General features: G+C 40.9%; 1 protein-coding gene across 3 annotated transcripts in view; it reads right to left on the reverse strand.

Annotated features, from left to right (window-relative positions):
* kiz (kizuna centrosomal protein) overlaps nt 1-25,665 on the reverse strand; it is a 209,202-nt gene that overhangs the window by 156,284 nt on the left and 27,253 nt on the right. For all 3 annotated transcript variants that reach the window (XR_009515170.1, XM_059986274.1, XM_059986275.1), the window contains exon 3: nt 25,437-25,593. Coding sequence is in view for 2 of the 3 variants with exons in the window: in XM_059986274.1 (XP_059842257.1) it covers nt 25,437-25,593 (157 nt within the window). In the remaining variant the exon portion in view is untranslated. The remainder of the gene's footprint in view (nt 1-25,436; nt 25,594-25,665) is intronic.

Raw genomic sequence — 25,665 nt, forward strand, 5'->3', positions numbered from 1 at the left:
CAGGCTCCTGGAGGAACGTTGTTTCGTTTTTAATGTGTACTGTACCAGAAGTTTATGGTCAAAATGACAATAAACTTGACTTGACTTGAATAAATTTGTCCTTTTCAGTCTGGGGGATTTAACTAGTGGATCCTGAAGGAGAGAACAATGTGCAAGGTGTCCAGCTTTGCTAATGAAATGAAAATAGTAAAAGGGCTCAATGGATGGAGGACATTGTAATTACAGTATGTTCTATGGATCCAGCTGCTTTTACAGCATGAATCACAGAAAGTTAGTAGGCAGATCCAACAATTAGTGAAGAAGGGAAATGGTATGGTGGCCTTTACTGCAAAGTGCTTAGAGTAAAAGAATAGGTAGATTTTGCTGCAGTTTACTTACATGTTCATAAAGCCACAGCTATTATACTGGGCAATAGTTTTGAACCCTTTACCAAATCAAGGATATAGTTGCATTAGAAGCAGTCCAAAGGAGATTCACCAGGTTTAATACTGAGATGACTGGGTTGTCCTTTCAAGACAGGCTAGACAGTTTATATCTGTACTCCTTGGAATTTACAACATATAACGTCAGAAGAGGGCCTGATGGAGTGGATGAAGAAATATTTTCATTACTTGGAGAGCCACAAACAAGGAGATCTACTGTATAAAAATTTCTTAGAAGGTTACGTGGAACTGGCGTGAGGAGATAAGGCCAGCATATATCAGCCATGATCAGATTGAATGACAGGGTAGGCTAAAGTCTGGTGACCTATTCCTATTTTCTGATATTCTTTTGCTTATGAATGAAAAATCATGATTGAATGATCTGCTGAAGATCTTTATGAATGTAACTAACAGAATAGAAAAGCTGGAACCAACTGATGTGGCAAATTTGAATATTTGGAAGGCATTCCTATATGCACATAGGATACTGATCAACAAGTTAGAGCACATGGAATTTGGGACTGAAAAGGATGTAGCATTGTTTTCAAATTGAAAACAGTGAGAATAGACAAATCATTCTTATGCCAACATACCATAATGGAGGAAAAGCTATTTCAGATTAAGAGATAGGGTGTTTAGAACTGAAATAATGAAAAATTACTTCACTCAAAGAGAAATGAACTATTAGAATTCTCCACCCTAGAAAGCTGAAGAGACAAATATCCAGAAGTTTACTGATCTCTACATTAATTCAAAAGTGTGATCAATAATTCTCAGGATATTACGGTATATGGGAATGGTGGAGAAAAATGGTGTAGAAGTAGAAATAATCCTAACAAAGAACAAAAAAAAAGCTCAGAGGGCTAGATAGCTTACTCCTGTTCCTATGTCTTATGTTACTTTTGTTCTCAATTACTTACTTTTGCAAACTAATGAAGACCATAAGACAAAGGAGCAGAAGTCGGCCATTCAGCCCATTGAGCCTGCTCTGCCATTTTATCATGAACTGATCCATTCTCTCATTTAGTCCCACTCCGCTGCCTTCTCACCATAACCTTTGATGCACGGGCTACTCAGATACCTATCAATCTTTGCCTTAAATACACCCAATGACTTGGCCTCCACTGCCACCCGTGGCAACGAATTCCACAGATTCACCACCCTCTGTCTAAAAAAATTTCTTTGCACCTCTGTTCTGAATGGGTGCCCTTCAATCCTTAAGTCATGCCCTCTTGTACTAGACTCCCCCATCAAGGGAAACAACTTTGCCACATCCACTCTGTCCAAGCCTTTCAACATTTGAAATGTTTCTATGAGGTCCCCCCTCATTCTTCTAAACTCCAAGAAGTACAGTTCAAGAGCAGTCAAACCTTCCTCATATGTTAACCCTCTCATTCCCAGAATCATTCTAGTGAATCTTCTCTGAACCATCCCCAATGTCAGCACATCCTTTCTTAAATAAGGAGCCCAAAACTGCACACAGTACTCCAAGTGAGGTCTTACCAGTGCCTTATAGAGCCTCAACATCACATCCCTGCTCCTATACTCTATTCCTCTAGAAATGAATGCCAACATTGCATTCGCCTTTGTTACCACTGACTCAACCTGGAGGTTAACCTTAAGGGTATCCTGCACGAGGACTCCCAAATCCAGTTGCATCTCAGAACTTTGAATTCTCTCCCTAATTAAATAATAGTCTGCGCGTTTATTTCTTCTACCAAAGTGCATGACCATACACTTTCCAACACTGTATTTCATTTGCCACTTATTTGCCCATTCTCCCAATCTATTCAAGTCTCTCTACAGACTCTTTTTCCTCAGTACTACCAGCCCCTCCACCTACCTTTGTATCATCAACAAACTTAGCCACAGAGCCATCTATTCCATAATCCAAATCGTTGATATACAACGTAAAAAGCGGTCCCAACACAGACCCCTGTGGAACATCACTGGTAACCGGCAGCCACTCTCTGTTTCCTGCCAACAACCAACTCTCTATCCACGTATGTAACTTTCCTGTAATTCCATGGGCTCTTATCTTGTTCAGCAGCCTCATGTGTGGCACCTTGCAAAGGCCTTCTGAAAATCCAAATACACTATATCCACTGCATTCCCCTTATCTAGCCTACTTGTAATTTCCTCAAAAAATTGCAATAGGTTTGTCAGGCAGGATTTTCCTTTAAGGAAACCATGCTGAGTTCAGCCTATCTTGTCAAATGCCTCCAGGTACTCTGTAACCTCATCCTTGACAATCGACTCCAACAACTTTCCAACCACCAATGTCAAGCTAACAGGTCTATAATTTTTTTTTTGCTTCCTTGACCCCTTTTAAATAGCAGGAGTGACATTTGCAGTCCTCTGGAACCATACCAGAATCTATTGACTTTTGAAAGATCATTGCTAATGCCTCTGCAATCTCTACAGCTACTTCCTTCAGAATATGAGGGTGCGTTCCATCTGGTCTGGGAAATTTATCTACCCTTAGACTATTCAGCTTTCTGCATACTTTCTCTGTCGTAATTGTGACTGCACACACTTCTCTTCCCTGACACACTTGAGTGTCCGGTATACTGTTGATGTCTTCCTCAGTGAAGACTGATGCAAAATACTCGTTCAGTTCCTCCGTCATCTCCTTACCTCCCATTACAATTTCTCCAGCATCATTTTCTATCAGTCCTATATCTACTCTCACCTGTCTTTTACTCTTTATATACTTGAAAAAGCTTTCAGCATCTTCTTTAATATTATTTGCTATCTTCCTTTCATAGTTCATCTTTTCCCTCTTAATGACCTTCTTAGTTTCCTTTTGTAAGCTTTTAAAAACTTACCAATCCTGTCATCCCACTAATTTTTGCTTCCTTGTATGCCCTCTCCTTTGCTTTTACTTTGGCTTTGACTTCTCTTGTAAGCCACGGTTGCATCCTTTTTCCATTCGAAAATTTCTTCTTTTTTGGAATATATCTGCCTTGCACCTTCCTCACTTCTCGCATAAACTCCAGCCACTACCGCTCTGCTGTCCTTCCCACTAGTGTCCCTTTCCAGTCAACTTTGGCCAGTTGCTCTCTCATGCCACTGTAATTTCCTTTACACCACTACAACACCGACACATCGGATTTCAGCTTCTCTTTCTCAAATTTCACAGTGAACTCAATCATGAGACATCCTAATAAAAATCTTCAATCATTTGCAAAACTGCAGAATGTTTCTACCTGAGCAACAATTTGTTATTTATATTTTTCTAAAAAACATCCAAGTCTTTAGGAATTGACAGTATCTCTTCTGATACTACTTACATGAAACAAAATTGAGCTAGATATAAACAAAAAAGCTCAGTTAGATTCAACATTCACCTTGTAAAAAAACTACCATCTGGGACAATTAATCACTACTCTTGATTATATTTGGTCAATTAGGTGGAATAATTCAAGATTCAAGATTTTTTCGTGTCAATTCCAGTACATGTGAAAGGAGACTGAAATAATTGTTATACAGTTCTGATGCAACACAAAATAAACACAGTAAGATAAGGAACACGATTTTTTTAAAGAACACAATAAATAAAAATACACAAGATAGCTTATATACATAGATAGATTGCATGTTCATAAAAAATATATATTTACATCTCCATAAAATTTATCTAGATAAGATAGCTTATATAAGTAGAGGGATGATATGTAAAGTGACGCTAAGCACTACAGTTACTATTAATAAGGTGACTGACAGGAAATGATAAAAGTAGTGCTGGTTGGGGGTTTGAGGGGGTGAGTTAGTAGCTGGAGATGTTGATCAGCCTTACTACTTGAGGAAAGTAAGTGTTTTTGAGTCTATGTTCCTTCAATCTAATGGTCAAAGAAATACCACAACATTGCACAAATATATATTCAAACAACTTTACTTAGAGACAGACAAATATGCATTTCCTCTCTTAATTATCTGGTTGTTAATTAATAATAACGTTTACAAAAATGTCAAGTTGACCATATAAATAAATTATGTGGCTAGAAAGAATATCTACCATTGCTTTTCAATCCTAGGAAAAATCTTAGCAGCGCTGTTCAAGAAACTTGCTACTCACTTAAAAAGCATCGAAATTCCCATCTCTACAGGGACTGCCATATTTTGATGTTATTTCTCCCCACTTGAACACTTCAATAATAGTCTTCAATCTATTAAAGCTTATGAGATAGTTCCCCTTCAGACTAAATGAGTTCAATTGCAAATTGACATCATAAAAGATGAGACAGGCTAGAAGTCAAGTTTTGGTCTGGGATTTGAAGAGTATACAGTATAGGGACTTAGAGTGACTTCTCCATCTGTAGTGATGACTCCAAAAATGAGAATGTAAATAACACATAAGGGGGCCAGATTTGATAGTTAAATTATAGTAGCTCTGTAATCATTACAATTTAGTCATATAAACTGCAATGTACCCAAGACCAATTGAATGTCTCAGTTTGCTTTAGTGGTAAACTCTCTATGGAGTCCAGTGGTGAAGTTCAGTCTTGCTGAGGTTCTGCAGTATTATACCAGTGGTTAAAAGCATATCCTAAACTCAAATTATTTAATTTTTAATTTCAATAACAATGTGTTTCTGAATCAGAGACATTTAAAAACAATTATAAATCACCAACAATTTATGCAGCTATCAACTAAGCCAGGCAGCAGGAACATTTCAGACCCAGCATTTCCTGATAGAGCCACTCAGACAATGCTGGTGGACTTCAGAATGCAGAGGGTCAGCAATATCATTAAGACCATGCATGGAACAATGTTAAAACAAAAACTTTGTTTTGCATGTCATCTATACAGATCACTTCATTAAAACAGTACATTAAATACGTATGTTGAACATAATCTCTGTGAAAGTTTTAGAGCATAAAGTGAAGTTTATGGCAGCTTGCTTACATTCAAATTGTTTTAAGCCTCCAGAAACTTCAGGTTATCAGGTCTTTGATATACTCGGTTCAGCTAGAAAAATTGTGGCAATAATTGTGCAGACATTAATTGTTCAAAGACAATGGTGAAAGGAGACATCATGGATAAATCAGTTAATTATTATTGCAGTTGTTCAAATATTCAGCCACCTTACAAGCATATCTTTACACTAATTCCTCTTCCTAGGTTTTATTTACTTCTCCTTTGTTACATTCCAGTTCTGGTGAAAGGTCATGGGCCTGGACTATTAAACAGTTTCTATCTCTGCAGACACTAGCTGTCATTTCAAGTGTTTCAACATTTTATATTTCCTGCATCTGTAATATTTTGCCTTTATTGTACTGCAATGAACTTACATGTTCACACTTCGTGGGACTTTGAATGATAATTAACACTGATGCACTACTTGATTCCTCGAAGTACTCGTAATGCAACCACAGACATCTCAGTTTCATCAAATTACGTAGACAGTAATAAGTAGGACAAGAATGAACAGCATTGAATAAGATTTTTTCTTTGTATTTCATTTTCTTGTAATAATAAAATTCTTGATATCTTCAAATTTGCTTAGTTCCAATGAGATCTAACTTTTCTTAAACAAAACGGCACTTGAAACAGGTGATGTTTTGCAGACTGCTCACAAAACTTCTAGACATACCTCTTTAGAACTACTTCTGCTGCAATCTACAGCCTATATTTTTCCTTTAAGTAGCATATTTTTAAACCATCTTAATGAACTAGAGATTTTATGATATGCCAAAAGACTCAGTGGACTTGACTCAGGAATGAAGGTTCAACACCTTTAAGCAGAGAAAGGACTTTGCCATGGCCAGAAGACAGGAAGGAGGGGAGGACTCCAAATTACACTAAAATGGTGAGGTATAAAGCTTTCTCTATCCAGTATCTTGTTACCAAATGTGGAGATCAAGATAGAGGACCAAAAACGAGGAAATCTGCAGATGCTGGAAATTCAAACAACAACACACACAAAATGCTGGTGGAACACAGCAGGCCAGGCAGCATCTACAGGGAGAACCGCTGTCGACGTTTCGGGCCGAGACCCTTCGTCAGGACCAACTGAAAGGAAAGGTAGTAAGAGATTTGAAAGTAGTGGGGGGGAGGGGGAAATGTGAAATGATAGGAGAAGACCGGAGGGGGTGGGATGAAGCTAAGAGCTGGAAAGGTGTTTGGCGAAAGTCATACAGAGCTGGAGAAGGGAAAGGATCATGGGACGGGAGGCCTCAAGAGAAAGAAAGGAGTGGGGGGGGGAGCACCAGAGGGAGATGGAGAACAGGCAAACAACTAAATATGTCAGGGATGGGGTAAGAAGGGGAGGAGGGGCATTAACAGAAGTTAGAGAAGTCAATGTTCATGCCATCAGGTTGGAGGCTACCCAGCCGGTATATAAGGTGTTGTTCCTCCAACCCGAGTTTGGATTCATTTTGACAATAGAGGAGGCCATGGATAGACATATCAGAATGGGAATGGGACGTGGAATTAAAATGTGTGGCCACTGGGAGATCCTGCTTTTTCTGGCAGACCGAGTGTAGGTGTTCAGCGAAACGGTCTCCCAGTCTGCGTCGGGTCTCACCAATATATAAAAGGCCGCACCGGGAGCACCAGACGCTGTATACCACACCAGCCGACTCATAGGTGAAGTGTCGCCTCACCTGGAAGGACTGTCTGGGGCCCTGAATGGTGGTGAGGGAGGAAGTGTAAGGGCAGGTGTAGCACTTGTTCCGTTTACAAGGATAAATGCCAGGAGGGAGATCGGTGGGAAAGGATAGGGGGGGACGAGTGGACAAGGGAGTCGCATAGGGAGCGATCCCTGCGAAAAGCAGAAAGGGGGGGATGGAAAAATGTTTTTGGTAACGGGATCCCGTTGGAGGTGGCGGAAGTTACGGAAAATTATACGTTGGACCTGGAGGCTGGTGGGGTGGTAGGTAAGGACAAGGGGAACCCTATCCCGAGTGGGGTAGCGGGTGGATGGGGTGAGGGCAGATGTGCGGGAAATGGGAGAGATGTGTTTGAGAGCAGAGTTGATGGTGGACGAAAGGAAGCCCCTTTGTTTAAAAAAGGAAGACATCTCCTTCGTCCTGGAATGAAAAGCCTCATCCTGAGAGCAGATGCGGCGGAGACGGAGGAATTGCGAGAAGGGGATAGCATTTTTGCAAGAGACAGGGTGGAAAAAGGAATAGTCCAGGTAGTTGTGAGAGTCTGTAGGCTTATAGTAGATATCAGTAGATAGGCCGTCTCCAGAGATGGAGACAGAAAGATCAAGAAAGGGGAGGGAGGTGTTGGAAATGGACCAGGTAAATTTGAGGACAGGGTGAAAGTTGGAGGCAAAGTTAATGAAGTCAACGAGCTCAGCATGCGTGCAAGAGGCAGCGCAAATGCAGTCATCGATGTAGCGAGGGAAAAGAGGGGGATGGATACCGGTATAGACTTGGAACATGGACTGTTCCACAAAGCCAACAAAAAGGCAGGCATAACTGGGACCCATACGGGTGTCCATGGCTACACCCTTGGTTTGGAGGGAGTGGGAGGAGCCAAAGGAGAAACTATTGAGAGTAAGAACTAATTCCGCTAGACAGAGGAGAGTGGTGGTAGAGGGGAATTGGTTAGGTCTGGAATCCAAAAAAAAGTGAAGAGCTTCGAGACCATCTCGGTGGGGGATGGAGGTATATAGGGACTGGACGTCCATGGTGAAAATAAGACAGTGGGGGCCAGGGAACTTATAATCATTGAAAAAATTCAAAGCATAGGTGGGAAGAGATTGAACAAGGGGGGATAAGACAGTGTCAAGGTATGCAGAAATGAGTTCAGTGGGGCAGGAGCAAGCTGAGACAATGGGTCTACCTGGACAGGCAGGTTTGTGGATCTTGGGTAGGAGGTAGAAACGGGCAGTGCGGGGTGTGGGAACTATGAGGTTGGTGGCAGTGGATGGGAGATCCCCAGAGCTGATAAGGTTGGTGATGGTATAGGAGACAATGGCCTGGTGCTCCTTAGTGGGGTCATGATCAAGGGGTAAATAAGAGGAGGTATCAGAGAGTTGTCGCTGTGCCTCGGCCAGGTAGAGGTCAGTACTCCAGACAACAACAGCTCCCCCCTCATCAGCAGGTTTTATAGTGAGGTTGGGATTAGTGCGGAGGAAGCAGAGCGCAGAGCGTTCGGAAGGAGTGAGGTTGGAATTGGAACAGGGTGTGGTGAAGTCAAGACGGTTGATGTCCCGTCGGCAATTAGCAATAAAGAGATCCAGAGCAGGCAGAAGACCAGCGCGGGGTGTCCATGAAGAGGAGGAGGGTTGAAGACTGGAGAAGGGGTCAGTGGTGGGGGTAGGAGAGTCCTTGTCAAAGTAGTAAGCTCGGAGACGGAGCTGGCAGAAGAAGAGTTCAGCGTCATGGCATACGCAGAACTCACTGAGGTGTGGGCGAAGGGAGACAAAGGTGAGGCCCTTAATGAGGACCAAAAAGCAGGATCGCTGAATCAGACGGAAATGAGAGATTGCTGTGTCCTTGGTTTCATGGAGACATGGGCGAGTCTCGGATAAGCCGGATACAGTAGTCAGAATGGAGGTCTTATCAATTCACTGGATAGACCGGACTGCTGATTTGAAGAGGACGAAAGGTAAGGGTCTGTGTTTAAACTCTTCATGGTGCTTGGACGTAGCAATTCTGTCACACTCACTCCCCCAACCTGGAACATCTAATAATTAAGTGCTGACAATTCAACTTACCAAGAGAGTTCTCTTCCATGATCCAAACTGCAGCTTACATATTGCAAAAGAGCGATGTTTAGCAAGGACTCAATCTAATGAGTGCCGTGATTAGCAAACAAGAAACAGCCTACCCATTGCCTTTCAAATCATTGCTGGGAACTTCAAGCTTGAAGAAACCTCTACCTAATTATAATCAAAATATCACCTACAGCACCAGAGGTACCAACACACTCAACCACTGCTATACTACCATAAGGGATGCTGAACATTCCATTCCTCAACTGCTGATCACCCGGCTGTGCACCTCCTATCAGCATACAGGCAGATGCTAAAGAGCAAGGCTCCAGAAGTAATGACAACAAAAAGGCATCTGTGGAAGGCAGAGAGTGGCTACAGGACTGCTTCAAGTGGACTGCGGCCATGTTCAAAGATTTATCAGACAATCTGAACAAATATGCTACAGTTGTCACGGACTTTATAAAGTCAGTTGTGTATGAGTGCATCCTCACAAAATCATTCAGCGTCTTCCCCAACCAGAAGCCCTGGATGAACCAGGAGATCCACAATCTACCAAGGGCCTCATTGGTGGTGTTCAGGTCCGGCGACCCAAGTAAAATACAAGAAGTCCAAGTATGACTTCTGGAAAGACATCTCACATGCAAAGTGGCAAGTCTGGAATCATAGAAGGGTGCTAGACAGCTGTGGCAGGGCTTGAATGCTATTGTTTCCCACAAACTAAAACCAGGCAACACATGTGACAAAGAGGTTGTGCTCCAAGATGTGCTCAATGCTTTTTATGCTCACTTTGACTGACAAAACATGGATACACCTTCACAGCTCCTGATAACCCTCTGATTTCAGTCTCTGAAAGCATCGTTCAGGAGGGTGACCCCGTGGAAAGCATCTAACCCAGACAAGGTACTGGTCGAGTACTAAAGTCTTGTGCTGATCAACTAGCTGGAATGTTCACTGATATCTTTTACCTCTCACTTTGGCAGTCCAGGGTATCCACCTGCCTCAAGTAGGCTTCAGTTATACCAGTGCTCAAGAAGAACATGATTACCTGTCCAGCAAACACTTAGATCCTAAACACAAGAAATGCTGCAGATGCTAGAAATCCAAAGCCACATACAAAATGCTGGAGGAACTCAACAGCTCAGGCAGCATCCAGTGAGATGATCAGTCAACACTTTGGGCCAAGATTCTTCTTGAGTCCTAAAGAGGGGTCTTGGCCCAAAACATCGACTGTTGGTTCATTTCCACAGATGCTGCCTGACTTGCTGAGCACTTACACCCATTGTGATGAAGTATTTTGAGAAGTTACTAATAAAACATATCAATTCCTGCCTAAGGAGTGACTGGAATCCACTCCAATTTGCCTATTGTTACAACATATCTCATTGGCACTTCACTCAACCCTGGAACATCTGGACAGTGAAGATGCATATAAGGATGTTCTTCATTTGTTACAGCTTGGCATTCAATACTACCATCCTCTCAAAACTAATCAATAAGCTCCAAGACCAAGGCCTCAATATCTCCTTGTGCAACTGGATGCAGGATTTCCTCACTTGCAGACCCTAGACAGTTCGGATTGGCAACAACATTTCCTCCAAAATTTCCTGCATCAGAGGTGCACGGCAAGGCTATATTCTTAGCACACTACTCTACTCATTTCATACTTACGACTGTGAGGCTAAGCAAAGTTCCAGTGCCATATTTATGTTTGCCGACTTCACCGGTGACACCACTGAACGGAGGAGAGGAGGAATTTCTTTAGACAGAGTGGTAAATCTGGGGAATTTACTGCCACAGGTAGCTTTGGAGGCCAAACCTTTATGTATATTTATGGCAGAGGTTGATAAGATTCTTTATTGGTCAGGGCATGAATGGATACAGGGAGAGGGCAGGAGATAGAGGCTGAGAGGAAAAATGATGAAATGACAGAGCAGACTTGATGGGCCAAATGGCATAATTCTGTTCCTGTATCTTATCTTACGGTCATTGGCCGAATCAAAGGTGGTGACGAATCAGGATAGAGGAGGGAGATTGAAAATCTGGCAGTGTGGTGCCACAGCAACAACCTCTCATTCAATGTTAGCAAGACCAAGGAGCTGATTATTGACTTCAGGAGGAGGAAACCAGAGGTTCATGAGCCATTCTTCATTGGGGGATCAGAGGTGGAGAGGGTCAGAACCTTAAATTCATGGGTGTTATCATATCAGAGGATCTGTCTTGGACCATTTAGTCCATGAATGATCTTTGCACTATTTATTTATTTTGTAATTTGCAGAAATTTTATGTCTTTGCCTCAGTGCTATATTTCCAAAGGAACTTTCTTGGGTCCTGCACATAAGTGCCATTACAAAGAAAGCTCAGTTGCACCTCTACTTTCTAAGAAGTTTGTGAAGATTCCACATGTCATCTAAAACATTGACAAACTTCCATAGATGTGTGGTGGAGAGTATATGGACTGGTTCCATCACAGCCTGATGTGGAAACACGGATGCTCTTGAACGGAAAATTCTATAAAAAGTAGTGGCCAGACCATCATGGGTAAAGCCCTTTCCCACCATTGAGCACATCGACATAGAGCGGTGTCATAGGAAAGCAGTATCCATCATCAAGGACATCCTCCCCACTCAGATCATGCTCTTTTCCTGCTGCTGCCATCAGGAAGGAGGTACAGGAGACTCAGGACCCACACCATCAGGTTCATGAACAGTAATTACCCCTCAATCATTATACTCTTGAACCAGGCAGGATAACTTCACTCACCCTGACACTGAACTGTTTCCATGACCTGTGGGCTCAGTTTCAAGGACTCTTCATATCATATTCTTGATATCTATTGCTTATTTATTCATTATTATTGTTATTTTTGTATTTGCACTGTTTGTTGTCTTTTGCATATTGGCTGCTTGCCCATCTTGTTGTGCGCTGTTTTTCATTTATTCTATTTGTTTATTGGAATTTACTGTGAATGCCCACAAGAAAATACATCTCAGGGTAGTATATGTCACATTTATGTACTTTGGTAATAAATTTACTTTGAACTTCAATGTTTGAACTTTAATCTTTTAACTCTGAACCTTTCTAAATGTACATTTTCAATTATTTCTTAAATAATGTATCCATTTTCTCTTCCAGTCTAATCTTTCCATCAAATGAAGTAGATGCCAATGTTAAAAACTGATGCCTGTCTCTCACTAAAAATGCATTTGAAGTTGGTGTGTGACAGTGGTATCTTAGCAATGGAAGAAAGATACAAAGAACAGATCATAATGATAAGTTCTAAAATGGGAAGTTATTCTATCCAGCAGTGGAAGTTATTCAGTCTTTCCAGCAATGGAAATCAATAAAGAGATTAATCTGTTTCTTGCATGAGTTTTTGCTGCACCACTCTTATGCAAGAAGGCATAAACTAATCTTGCTGAAAAACTGTTTCTTGACCTAAAGAACAAACTAATCTACTACCAGTTTATACATACATTTCTTTGACTGGGTTTAGCTTGAAATAAAACTCAAGAATAACCCTCCTTCCTCTATTTACTAAGAATCCTCAATTCAAGTTTGTAACCTTCTCTGACAAGTCAGTTGTTCAACGTGAGACCCCTCTCTGTATCAGTTCGCAATTTGACTTGCTTTTCCATAAATCCACCTATTGCAAATTTTATCCCGCTTTCTCGACCACACCTTCACCACTCTACTGGACACAACACCACTCAAATGAGGAAGACACAAAGTACTGTGTAGGCATATTAAAAAATATTGAACTTCAATGACAGGAAGGAACTAAAGGATATTCAGTACTTCCTAAAATCAAAAATCTAAAGATAGTCCTCCTAGATATTTCTGTGAACATTAATCATGGAAAAATCTGCAGGTGCTGGAAATCCAAAGCAACACACACAAAATGCTGAAGAAACTCAGCGGGTCAAGCAGCATCTACGGTAATGAGTAAATAGTCAAAGTTTTGGGCCATGACTCTTCTTTGGGACTGGAAAGGAAGGGGAAGACACCAGAATAAAAAGGTGAGGGGGGGGGAGGGAAAGGAGGACAGCTAGAAGGTGATAGGTGAAGCCAGGTGAGTAGGAAAGATAAAGGGCTGAAGAGAAAGGAATCTGATAGAAGAGAAGAGTGGACCATAGTAGAAAAGGAAAGAGGATAAGTGAGAAGGGGTCAGAGGCCAGAATGGGATATAGAAGAAGGGAGGATGAGGAAAATATTTCTTCTTACCAGAAGGAGAAATCACTGTTCATGCCATCAGGTTGGAAGCTACCCAGACGAAATACATGGTGTTGCTCCTCCATCCTGAGAGTAGCCTCATCTTGGCACAAGGGACAGACATGGATCGACATGTTGGAATGGGAATGGGAATTGGAATTAAAATGCTTGACCACCAGGAATTTCTACTTTTGGCAGATGAAAGGCTACGGTAGACAGGGTTAATCATGCTGCTGGGCAGAATAAGACCTTACAAGGCTGCTGTCAAATTTCTAACATGGCTTCAGCATTTTATCCATCTCCCAGTAATGTCTAAATGGAACTTCTTTCTGGATAGTAGCAGCATATTCGAGATATGTTTATAAAATTGGTAAACATACATACTTCCCCTTCTGAAAATCCTCCACGAATAACTAATTATCCAATTATTGTAAATACTTCAGTAATGTGATAGAACAGCTTATATAGTGAGCAATAATTTCCCGAATGAAACAGAAGTCAACTAATCACCTCAAGGTCGATGTAGGCATTGAACAATGCTCAGAGAGGAGATGGAGATGCCTCAAATATCTTCTATTATCAGTTCCTTCTTCAAACCCATACCTCTTTATTTGTTGCTAAGTAAATTTTGGTGTATATACAAATAGTATTACTATTCCAACCAATTACCATATTGTACATAATCATGAACAGAGCCAACAAACATCAAAAAGTAGGGAGAATAGAATAGTTAACAACTTAATGAGTGTGTGGATGTTCAGTCTCAGAAAGTAAGAGCAATGTCACCTGAATACCCTTGATCTTACTGGAACATGGACAGTGATGTTGTAATTCTATAGTGAATAGATATTGTTGAACACAATATGAAGTATGGACGCTTCAGTTACACTATTAAACACTGTGTTATACTGTATTAAGCATCATTTATATATATATACACACACTAGAAGAGAGTAGACTGAATATGAGGATCGCCCTTGATTGGCCTTGCTGAAAGACAAATTCAAATGCCATCCCATAAAAAAAAAGAAATAAAGACATGCTCAATAGCACATAAAGATCACAAGAATCTCCATATAAGAAAGTACATCCTCTCTGCCTATTACTTTGCTTTGGTAGTGAGATGAACATTCAAAATACAACAAATTCTAAGTGTGAATTGCATCATTGCTCTTATGAAATACCAGCCACTTTTGCAAGAACCTTAGCTCCCACAAAGTTTGTTAAGAATCTTGAATTATGAGGTTGGTTTTTTAATCATTAATTTATTTTAAACATTTTCATCGCCTGTTTTTTTTAAATCAATGTGCCATGTTCTATTTATTCCAAAGTTATGTTTTAACAATAGTTGTCTTGTAGACATTGTCTTTCGATATTATATTCAACTTCTTCATATCATTTCTAGTTAAAAATTGTTGCCCAACTATAAATGGTTAAAAATGCAATAGTATACTACAAATACAGCTAACTGCAAATTGAAATATATTAACATCATTAAACATCTATTGAACAATTGACATAATATTTTCTGGGAAGCACTTATTTTCTCATGTACAAAGGTTAACTAATGATAAAAAATATCAGGTATCATAACTAATAACCATTTGCTACTCTAACAGATAATTCTAAATTAGAGTTTCCAAATGTCAACATGCACCCAATTCATTCATTGGCAAAGATTTTTGAGTAACTAAAGCAGCAGTCCGCTATGAATTGGAATGAAAGGGCGAGTTTTTTAAATGTTTGTCCTCTCATTATCTGCCATGGTAGCGTAGCGGTTAGTGCAATGCTATTACAGCTCAGGCTGTTCCGGAGTTCAGAGTTCAATTCTGGCACTGTTCTGTAAGGAGTCTCCACATTCTCCCCAGTGGTTTTCTCTGGGTTCATCAGTTTCCTCTCAATGTCCAATGATGTACTGGGTAGATTAATTGGTCATTGTAAATTGTTCTGCGATTAGGTTAAGGTGAATCGTGTTTGGGTTTGCTGGGCAGTATAGGTTGAAGTGCCGGTAGGGCCTACACTGCATTGTATCAGTAAATAAATAAATGTGTAAAATTTCACACCTACAAAAGGTAAAACACAAATTAGATGTAAATTTTTTCATACATAACTGTTTCAAAATTATTCCATGCAAATTTGCAGAACACGTAATTAACAACTAAATATCCCATATTACCAGCTCCCCACTTCCAGCATCCACTTACAATCCTTCATTCCTAAGAAATCTGCATCATTTCTAAAAATGAGTGCGATGCATGCTTAAAAGTGAAAATCTAACTCACAAAATGTGAATTGGTGTTGCTTTTTTAACATTACTTCAAGATGGGACTCGGGATTCACTAAACAAAAAAACTATTAAAATACCAGAATAAGGTTAATTTGAAATTTTAATCATACATTTGGAAAGATTTGATTGGCAGATGAAACATGCAATAAAAATGTAGAAACATTGATTTGCAGAAAGTAAATGTCATTAATGCAGGTTTTGAAGATGACTGTTGCAATGAATTGTCATGTACTAAATGAATAGTTATAAAACAATTTTGTTACAGAGCTGATGATTATTGAGCAGACAAGATATAGCCTCAGCATTACCTGAGGCAATGAAAACTTTTTCAAATACTGTTTATTTTATAATAGCTCCAGTTTTATCTTCTGAAGATTTGGAATTCAGAATAACTTAGTATTGCTCTACTCGTTCACCTAGATCCAGTCTGCCAATGAGGTACTTAATAGGCTTGTTCTGGCTTCTGGAGGTGCAGTTCATTTTGAATGCAATTTGTTTTGTATGGACATCACTTCCTGTACACAAGTTGTTTTTTTCTAACATATCATTTCCTGTGCAGATTAATTGGATTTCATTTTGAAGCACATGGTGGAAAGACATCCATTGCCATCCCCTCTTTATTTGCCCCTGAAACAGAAATATCTGTAAGTCTTAACAACAACACACACAAAATACTAGTAGAACACAGCAGGCCAGGCAGCATCTATAGGGAGAAGCGCTGTCGACGTTCCGGGCCGAGACCCTTCATCAGGACTAACCGAAAGGAAAGATAGTAAGAGATTTGAAAGTAGTGGGGAGAGGGGGAAATGCAAAATGATAGGAGAAGACCGGAGGGGGTGGGATGAAGCTAAGAGCTGGAAAGGTGATTGGCGAAAGTGATACAGAGCTAGAGAAGGGAAAGGATCATGGGACGGGAGGCCTCTGGAGAAAGAAAGGGGGGGGGGGGAGCACCAGAGGGAGATAGAGAACAGGCAAAAAACTAAATATGTCAGGGATGGGGTAAGAAGGAGAGGAGGGGCATTAACGGAAGTTAGAGAAGTCAATGTTCATGCCATCAGGTTGGAGGCTACCCAGCCGGTACATAAGGTGTTGTTCCTCCAACCTGAGTTTGGATTCATTTTGACAGTAGAGGAGGCCATGGATAGACATATCAGAATGGGAATGGGATGTGGAATTAAAATGTGTGGCCACTGGGAGATCCTGCTTTTTCTGGCACAGCTGTTCAGAGAAACGGTCTCCCAGTCTGCGTCGGATCTCACCAATATATAAAAGGCCACACCGGCAGCACCGGACGCAGTATACCACACCAGCCGACTCACAGGTGAAGTGTCGCCTCACCTGGAAGGACTGTCTGGGGCCCTGAATGGTGGTGAGGGAGGAAGTGTAAGAGCAGGTGTAGCACTCCGTTAATGCCCCTCCTCCCCTTCTTACCCCATCCCTGACATATTTAGTTGTTTGTCTGTTCTCCATCTCCCTCTGGTGCTCCCCCCCCCCCCCCCACTCCTTTCTTTCTCCTGAGGCCTCCCGTCCCATGATTCTTTCCCTTCTCCAGCTCTGTATCACTTTCGCCAATCACCTTTCCAGCTCTTAGCTTCATCCCACCCCCTCCGGTCTTCTCCTATCATTTCGCATTTCCCCCTCCCCCCCCACTACTTTCAAATCTCTTACTATCTTTCCTTTCGGTTAGTCCTGACGAAGGGTCTCGGCCCAAAACGTCGACAGCGCTTCGCTCTATAGATGCTGCCTGGCCTGCTGTGTTCCACCAGCATTTTGTGTGTGTTGTTGTTTGAATTTCCAGCATTTGCAGATTTCCTCATGTTTGCTCTGTAAGTCTTGTTTTGTTTATATCAGTAAACATTTAGGAGATATATATTTTGAAGCAAGTATTATGTTTATCGCCCATCATTATTAAGATATCATTGCGCCACGAGCTTACTCTTGTTACACAGCATAGTTATGGAGTCTTGCATGAGTGTATTACCTTTGTTAACACCATTTGCGAGAATAATCAGCAGTGTTAGCATGTTCAAGTACACGCTATTCTGTATTGAATTTAATACATATTTTACTTAAGTTTCTGCAGTTTCATAATTACAATCTCATTAAAAACCCTGAAGGAAGCTTCCATCTTGGGTGATTTTTGAGAAACTCACTGCATAGCTTTGTATATCTGCACTGTGAGGGCAGTAGTGAAAAGAAAACTCATCTTCAAAGCCGTCAGCTGCGGAATGGGTGCGCGCCTGAACATCATACAGAATTTCAGCTACTGGCCCAAGCAACGTCAACAGCTGAGATCTGGAAGTCAGTTCAGAACACGGCACGTCGATTGCACTGTCCAAGCACAAGAACAAATCTGCGATTAGCATTGCTACAGCACAAAACCACTCTAAAGGAGCAGTGAGAACGAGACTGGCTTATGCTAGGTGCAAAGGCCAGATGCAGATAGAGAAAGTTGGCATAGACTTAGAGAAAGCACCCTATAGACATGGAGAGAGTACATGTAGAGGCTACAATAACTGCACTCGGGGAAAAGCATGAAGATAAGGCTGCCTCAGCAGAGGCAAGGGAGTTTGAAACAGCAGCTGACTTTGACAGCGGTGAGTCTATAACTAGAATCAGTCATGCTTTGCCATCACAACAGCCAATGCAGCTTATGAAAGAATGTCCAAACATATTTTGGATATAAAACAGACAGTGCTCCAGATCTACAAGGAGAAGCTGTCCACACCACACAGCCAACTTGACTTTCATATAGTCCAGGTATTGACAGCCATGGTCTACAGCAGCAAAGACTCACGTCCTTCTTCAGTTTCATCACAGCAAGGACATCAGTCAAGAGTTGCTACTGATACCAGCCCCATTTTAACGGATATGGACAGTCTGACTTCCATCCATCCCAAGATGTACATTTGGCAAAACTGTCTCCACAATGCCCTCTTTCAGAACCTTAAGATGCGTTAGACTTGGCTCGGTATCTAGCACATCAGGACCTAGTCTCAGCAGGATTAAATCTGCTTGACAACCAGTCTCCCAGTTATCTGTCCTGGAAGTTGTGCTTTATCAATGCTGTGGAAGAACTGAGTATCAAACATAGTGAAGAGCCAGACCTTCTTTGTACGTGGCTTGGTGAGGAGTTACTGCAAAATGCAAGAAAGATTAGGCAGTGCACATTAATAATCTAGCTGTGGGATTGAAAATGCTGTGGTTCTCCAGAGGCAACTGAAGAATATCTTGTCAGCAAATTAGATAATTTTCCAAAGCTCTCACACAATGAACCGCAGAAGCTACTTGAGCTTGCAAATCTATTGTTAGAACTACAAGCTGCAATATCAGGGGCTACCTGTTCGGACTGAGTTACTTGGACACAGCAAGAGAAATAAACCCTATAGTTGAGAAACTACAAAGCTACATGCAAGAACCAGAGATAACTAAAGAGTTCAAGTATAAAATGAAGCATCGTGCCCACTATCCACCATTTTCATTGTTTGTGGAAGTCACTTGCTTCCGTGCAGAGACGTGAAATGACCCTAGGTTATGCTCTCAACTTTCAGTAACATGTCATTCAAAGAGAGGTCTTCAACAAAATCATGGGAGACCAGAACTCATGGTCAACAAAACTTAAGTAGAAAACTCTGTCATGAACCCTGATAATAATATCCTGTGTATAAGAATCCTTACCCCTTAAGGACATGCAGAAGATTCAGAGAAAAACCGCTTGGAAACTAAAGACACTTTCTAAAAGAGCACTCAGTATGTTTCAAATGTTGCGTTTCAGCAATACACCAAGCAATAGACTGTAGCATTATCATCCACTACACTGAGTGCAACAGTGAATCGCACATACCAGTACTTCATTCAGTTCCAGCACTTTGGGCTACGACTGGTTCCAACATAACCGCAGCAGAGCACAATGGGGAGGCAGCTGAACATCAATGAGACATTGCTACTTCCTCATGCACAGAACTACAAGGCAAATCCTGCTCTAAAATATGCCTACCCAAAAGAACATCCTGAGCAAAAAATAAAGACTTGTGGTACTAGATGATCAGAGCAATAAGTCTTTTGTAAAATCAATATTAGTTGTATGTATATATTAAGTATTCAAGGTTCTATTTCCTCATACACTCTGAAACAAGTTCTGGAACATCAGAAATTGCCAGAAAAACTAGTGGATATATTATGGAATCAATAGGAAAGGAGGTCTGCCTACCCTTACCAACTCTCATTGAATGTAACAATATTCCCAATTCCTGAAGCTGCATGCAGTCATTCATATCTTAAGGACAAAGCTGACAAGATTCTTCCACTTGAGATACCTGAGATTGTTTTGGGATATTTTAACCAGGTCAGTCTGAAAAAAAATCACTAAGCAATTACCATCAACAGATCAATTGCAATACCAGAGGAAACAACACACTGGACTACTGCTACACCACCATCAAGAATGCCTACCGTGCTATTCCACGCCCTCACTTCGGCAAGTTCGATCACCTGGCTGTATTTATACTCCCTGAGTATAGGCAGAGACTTAAGACTACAGAACCAGTGGTGAGGACCAAGAAGGAACAGACAAGGGAAGCACAGGAGCACCTACAAGACTGCTTTGAATCAGTGGACTGGGCTGTATTCAGGGATTCATCTTCGAAACTGGATGAGTACGCTGCAGTTGTTATCGACTTCATTAAAACCTGTGTGGATAAGTATGAGCCTACAAAGACTGACCACACACTACCAAACCAAAAGCCATGAATGAACCAGGAGGTACATCGTCTGAAGGCTAGATCTGTGGCATTCAAGTCTGGCGATCCAGGACTATACTAGAAAACCAGGTATGATCTGCAGAAGGCTAGTTCAAGGGTGAAGAGACAACTTTGAGTGAGGTTGGAGGTGACATCAGATGCAATACTTCACTACCAGATAAACTCAATGCCTTCTATGCCCGCTTTGAAAGGGAAAATACAACTACAGCTGTGAAGATCCCTGCTGCAGCTGATGACCCTGTGATCTGTCTCAGAGGCCGATGTTAGGCTGTCTTTAAAGAGAGTGGACCCTCGCAAGGCGGAAGGTTCCGATGACCCAGTAAGGCTCTGAAAACCTGTGCCAACCAATTGGCGGGAATATTCAAGGACATTTTCAACTTCTCACTGCTACAGGCAGAAGTTCCCACTTGCTTCAAAACGGCAACAATTATATCAGTGCCTATGAAGAATAACATGAGCTGCCTTGATGACTAACGCCCAGTATCACTCACATCTACAGTGATGAAATGCTTTGAGAGGTTGGTTGTGATGAGACGGAACTTTTGCCTCATCAAGGACCTGGACCCATTGCAATTTGCTTATTACCACAATAGGTCAACCACAAATGCAATCTCAATGGCTCTTCACACGGCTTTAGACCACTTGGACAACACAAACACCTATGTCAGATGCTGTTGATCGACTATAGCTCAGCATTTAATACTATCATTCCCACAATCCTGATTGAGAAGTTGCAGAACCTGGGGCCCTGTACCTCCCTCTACAATTGGATTCTCGACTTCCTAACCGGAAGACCACAATCTGTGCAGAATGATTGTAACATTGCCTCCTCGCTGATGATCAACACTGGTGCACCTCAGGGATATGTGCTTAGCCCACTGCTCTACTAGGCACAGCTCAAGTACCATCTATAAATTTGCTTATGATACAACCACTGTTGGAGGAATCTCAGGTGGTGACGAGAGGGCTTACAGGAGTGAGATATGCCAACTAGTGGAGTGATACCACAGCAACAACCTGGCACTCAATGTCAGTAGACAAAGAGCTGATTGTGGACTTCCAGAAGGGTAAGATGAAGGAACACATACCAATCCTCATAGAGGGATCAGAAGTGGAGAGAGTGAGTAATTTCAAGTTCCTGCATGTCAAGATCTGTGAGGATCTGACCTGGTCCCAACATATAGATGTAGTCATAAAGACAACAAGACAGTGGCTATACTTTATTAGGAGTTTGAAGAGATTTGGTATGTCAACAAACAAACTCAAAACTTCTATAGTTGTACTGTGGAGAGCATTCTGATAGGCTGCATCACTATATGGTATGGGGGGGCTACTGCACAGGACCGAAAGAAGCTGCAGAAGGTTGTAAATCTAGTCAGCTCCATCTTGGGTACTAGCCTGCAAAGTACCCAGGACATCTTTAGGGAGCAGTGCCTCAGAAAGGCAGCGTCCATTATTAAGGACCTGCAGCATCCAGGGCATGCCCTTTTCTCACTGTTACCATCAGGTAGGAAATATAGAAGCCTGAAGGCACACACTCAGTGATTCAGGAACAGCTTCTTCCCCTCTCCCATCAGATTCCTAAATGGACATCGCACACTTGGAAGCTACCTCACTTTTTAAAATATGTATTATTTCTGTTTTTGCATTTTTTATCTATTCAATATACATAATTGATTTACTTGTTTATTTATTTTTTTTCTCTCTGCTAGATTATCTATTGCATTGAACTGCTGCTGCTAAGTTAACAAAGTTCACATCACATGCCAATGATAATAAAACTGATTCTGATTCTTGGGTTCTAGCCTACAAAGAACCCAAGACATCTTCAAGGAGTGGCATCTCAGAAAGGCAGTGTCCACTACTAATGACCTCCAACACCCAGGGTATGCTCTTCTCTCACTGTTACCATCTGGTAGGAGATACAGAAGCCTGAAGGCACAGACTCAGCGATTCAGGAACAGCTTCTTCCCCTCTGCCATCTGATCCCTAAATGGACATTGAACACTTGGACACTACCTCACTTTTTTAAAAATATATAGTATTTCTGTTGTTTGCATGATTTTTGATCATTTTATATGTATACTATATAAAGTATACTGAATAAGATTTATTTATTTATTATTATTTTATTTCCTCTATTATGTATTGCATTGAACTGCTGCTAATAAGTTAACAAATTTCACATCACATGCTGGTGATAATAAACATGATTCTGATTCTTCTGCTGAAATTCTACTGTTACTTGCCAGAGACACCATCCATGTACATTAGGTGCATGAACAGCACAATAGTCAACAAAATGCTCCTTGTGCGCAATGACTGGACCTGGGTCAGGTCATAATGGGTGAAGTCTGCTTCAATGGTGCTCATCAGCCTACTGCCAGCACATTTAAGACTAACATCCTGGAGAATGGATGCCCAGGTCATTTCAGACCCTGTGAGAGTAGATTCATCACGAAAGAGAAGAGTGTAGGTTAGTAAATCAAGTATCCTGTCAGACTTATCTCTGCTCAACCAGATTTAGGCAAACTGGCCTTCTGTCACTTGGAAGAAAACTATAAGCTGGCATCTTCCTTCAAATCATGAACAAAGAGTTTAGCAAAGATGAGTCAAACAGTTGGGTAGCTTCCCTTCCTTTCCACTTTCCACAACAATTCCTACCAAAAAACAGAGGATAGGTCCTTAGTTGACTCATGTCCCTCACTTGAGAAGGATACTAGAAAAGAAAGATCATTACATGAAGTTCAGGAACAATCATGCTGAGTTAGCCCCTCCACCAGATCCCAAAAAAGAAAACTGATATTTGCCCAACTTCAGTGTTTACCACCCCCAAAATCTCCACAAATATGAATTGTCTTTGGTTCAACTGCACAGTTCAAAGGCATATTTCTGAACAACATGCTCTTTCAGGCTCCAGGCCTCAATGGCAGTTTACTTGGATCCTCATTCATTTCAGAACAGAGACTGTGACAGCAATAGCAGGCATCAAACAAATGTTCCACAGCTTCATTGAGACTACCTCAGATTCTTGACCACAAACTAGACAACAAGATTCTAGGGTACCACATGAGAGCTAACATATTTGGTACCGGTCCTTTACTAGCTCTCAAGGGAAAGACATAATTTGGGACTGAATCACAGAGGTACCTGAAAACAACCGACGCTGCTGGACATAGTGAAGCTGGATTCATCCTGCGCAAGGCAAAACTCTCACTTTAGAGGCAACTCACCCAATTGTCATTCTGGATAAACACCATGTCACCTGTCTGCTCATTATACATTACCACAAGCAAGGATGTCATCAAGGCCAACATTTTTGAAGTGAAAAAGTTAAATACTATGTAGTAAGACTGTTTTGAAGACCAGTCTCTGAGACTATCCTTCTTTTGCCAAAGACTTACTGATGCGATCATTTGACTTTTAGTTTCAATAGTTAAATTTGGCAACCTATGGATGCCAGGCTGGGAATGTTTTAGCCTCTGGAGGCACAGTCTGTTTTGTATGAACACCACTTATGTAAGTTTTTTTAATATATCATTTCCTGCACAGGTTAATTAGATTTCATTTTGAAGCACATAGTGGAAAGATAACCATCTCCATCTCCTCTTTATTTGCCCTTGATACAGCAATATCTGTGAGACCTGAGCTTTGTTAATATCAATAAACATTTAAGAGATATATTTTGAAGGAAGTATTATGCTTATTGCCTATCATTATTAAGATATCATTACACCATGAGTTAACTCTTCTTTACACAGCATAGTTATGGAGTGCTGCATGTGTGCACTACCAGTGTTAAAACCCATGTGAGAATAATCGGCAGTATTAGGATATTAGAATATTCAGGCACACAACAATTCTGTATTGAACTTAATATGTAGTTTACTTGACTTTCTGCAATTCACAAGTATGATCTTATTAAAAACCCTGAAGGAAGCTTCCATCTCAGGTGGTTTTTGAGAAGGTGTTTAACTCACTGCATATATCTAGAACGTGAGGGCAGTGGAAGACTAAAAGTGAATATTTTACACATGCTCATGGATATAGTAAAAAGAGATTGGCAATCTTTTTCCTACATCCCAACATATGACAAAATGCTTCATGTTATTCTACAGATATAAGCTGAGAACAGCATCAACCAAAAAGTAAACCTGGAAGCTTCCTAATCCAGTTAGTTCGGTACAATGGTGTATTCTATTTCTTTTATTGAAATAAATTATCTGGAAGCCCTACATTTTATTAGGCTGCAGGCACTTATTCTAGCAAGAGAATAATCTAAAATGCTTCACTTTTGAAAACAGAAACCGAGCTAGAGCTGACTAATTCTACCTATCCAATGTCAGTCCCAAACCCAGGTAAAGAATGCCGTGTCAAGAAGAGCATCTGCCTATAAAATATTTGCCAAATTATTAGGAAGTATTCAAAGCAACAGACCCAACTCTATAATTTTTTCTCCATTCATCCCTTTGCCATGTTCTGATACCAGCTCAAACCCCTCCAAACTTTAACAGAGACTGACAGATTTGTACAGTATTGGAAAAGGATTAAGGTATATGGGAATGGTGCAGAATATGGACCTGAGATTAAACATCATCCATGATCTTATTGAGTAGCAGAGAATGTTAAGATACTGATTGGTCTACTCCTGCTTCTGCTCTTTATGTTCTTACATTCTTAACCAGGACTTACATATAGGCAACTTGTAGGATAAACGCTTGCATTTCGTGGAAATCAGATAATGTACAGAAATGGGTGTGGTCAAAGATGTTAGTCTAAAGAATCATGTTTAGACCTGTGATTCTTAACATGGGAATTAAAACACATAGTAGAGGAGTTGCAAACTTGTCAAAAAGAAGGAAAATACATATTGCTTGTATCCTGGTGAGGGGCTGGAGGAGGATTTTCTGTAGTGGTAGAGACAGGTGAAGAAAATAGTGCTGGGATCTGAAATTTGACTAAAGTCAATGCCTTATAATAACAATTAGGCATTCTGCATCTTTTGCATAATTTAACACTTAATATTCTAAAATGTTAACCTATTGAATAGAAAATTATTGGGTTAACATTTAGTAATATTCTACCTTCATTTGTTTCCATGTATCTAAACTTGTAGTTAATGCTGAGATCTGTGCTTCAATACTCCCGAAATCTTTGAGCAGCTGTTGGTTGCGAAGTTGGGCTTTTCTCTCCCTTTCACGCACTTCTTTCAAATAACTTTTCAATTGGGCATGTCTTAGCCTGGAATTGAATAAAAGAGCAGGGTGTTAGCAAAGACACCACAAATTGAAAGGACATCAACTTTACATTCTT

This window comes from Hypanus sabinus, chromosome 12 (genome assembly GCF_030144855.1).
Source record: "Hypanus sabinus isolate sHypSab1 chromosome 12, sHypSab1.hap1, whole genome shotgun sequence".
Lineage (NCBI taxonomy): Eukaryota > Metazoa > Chordata > Chondrichthyes > Myliobatiformes > Dasyatidae > Hypanus > Hypanus sabinus.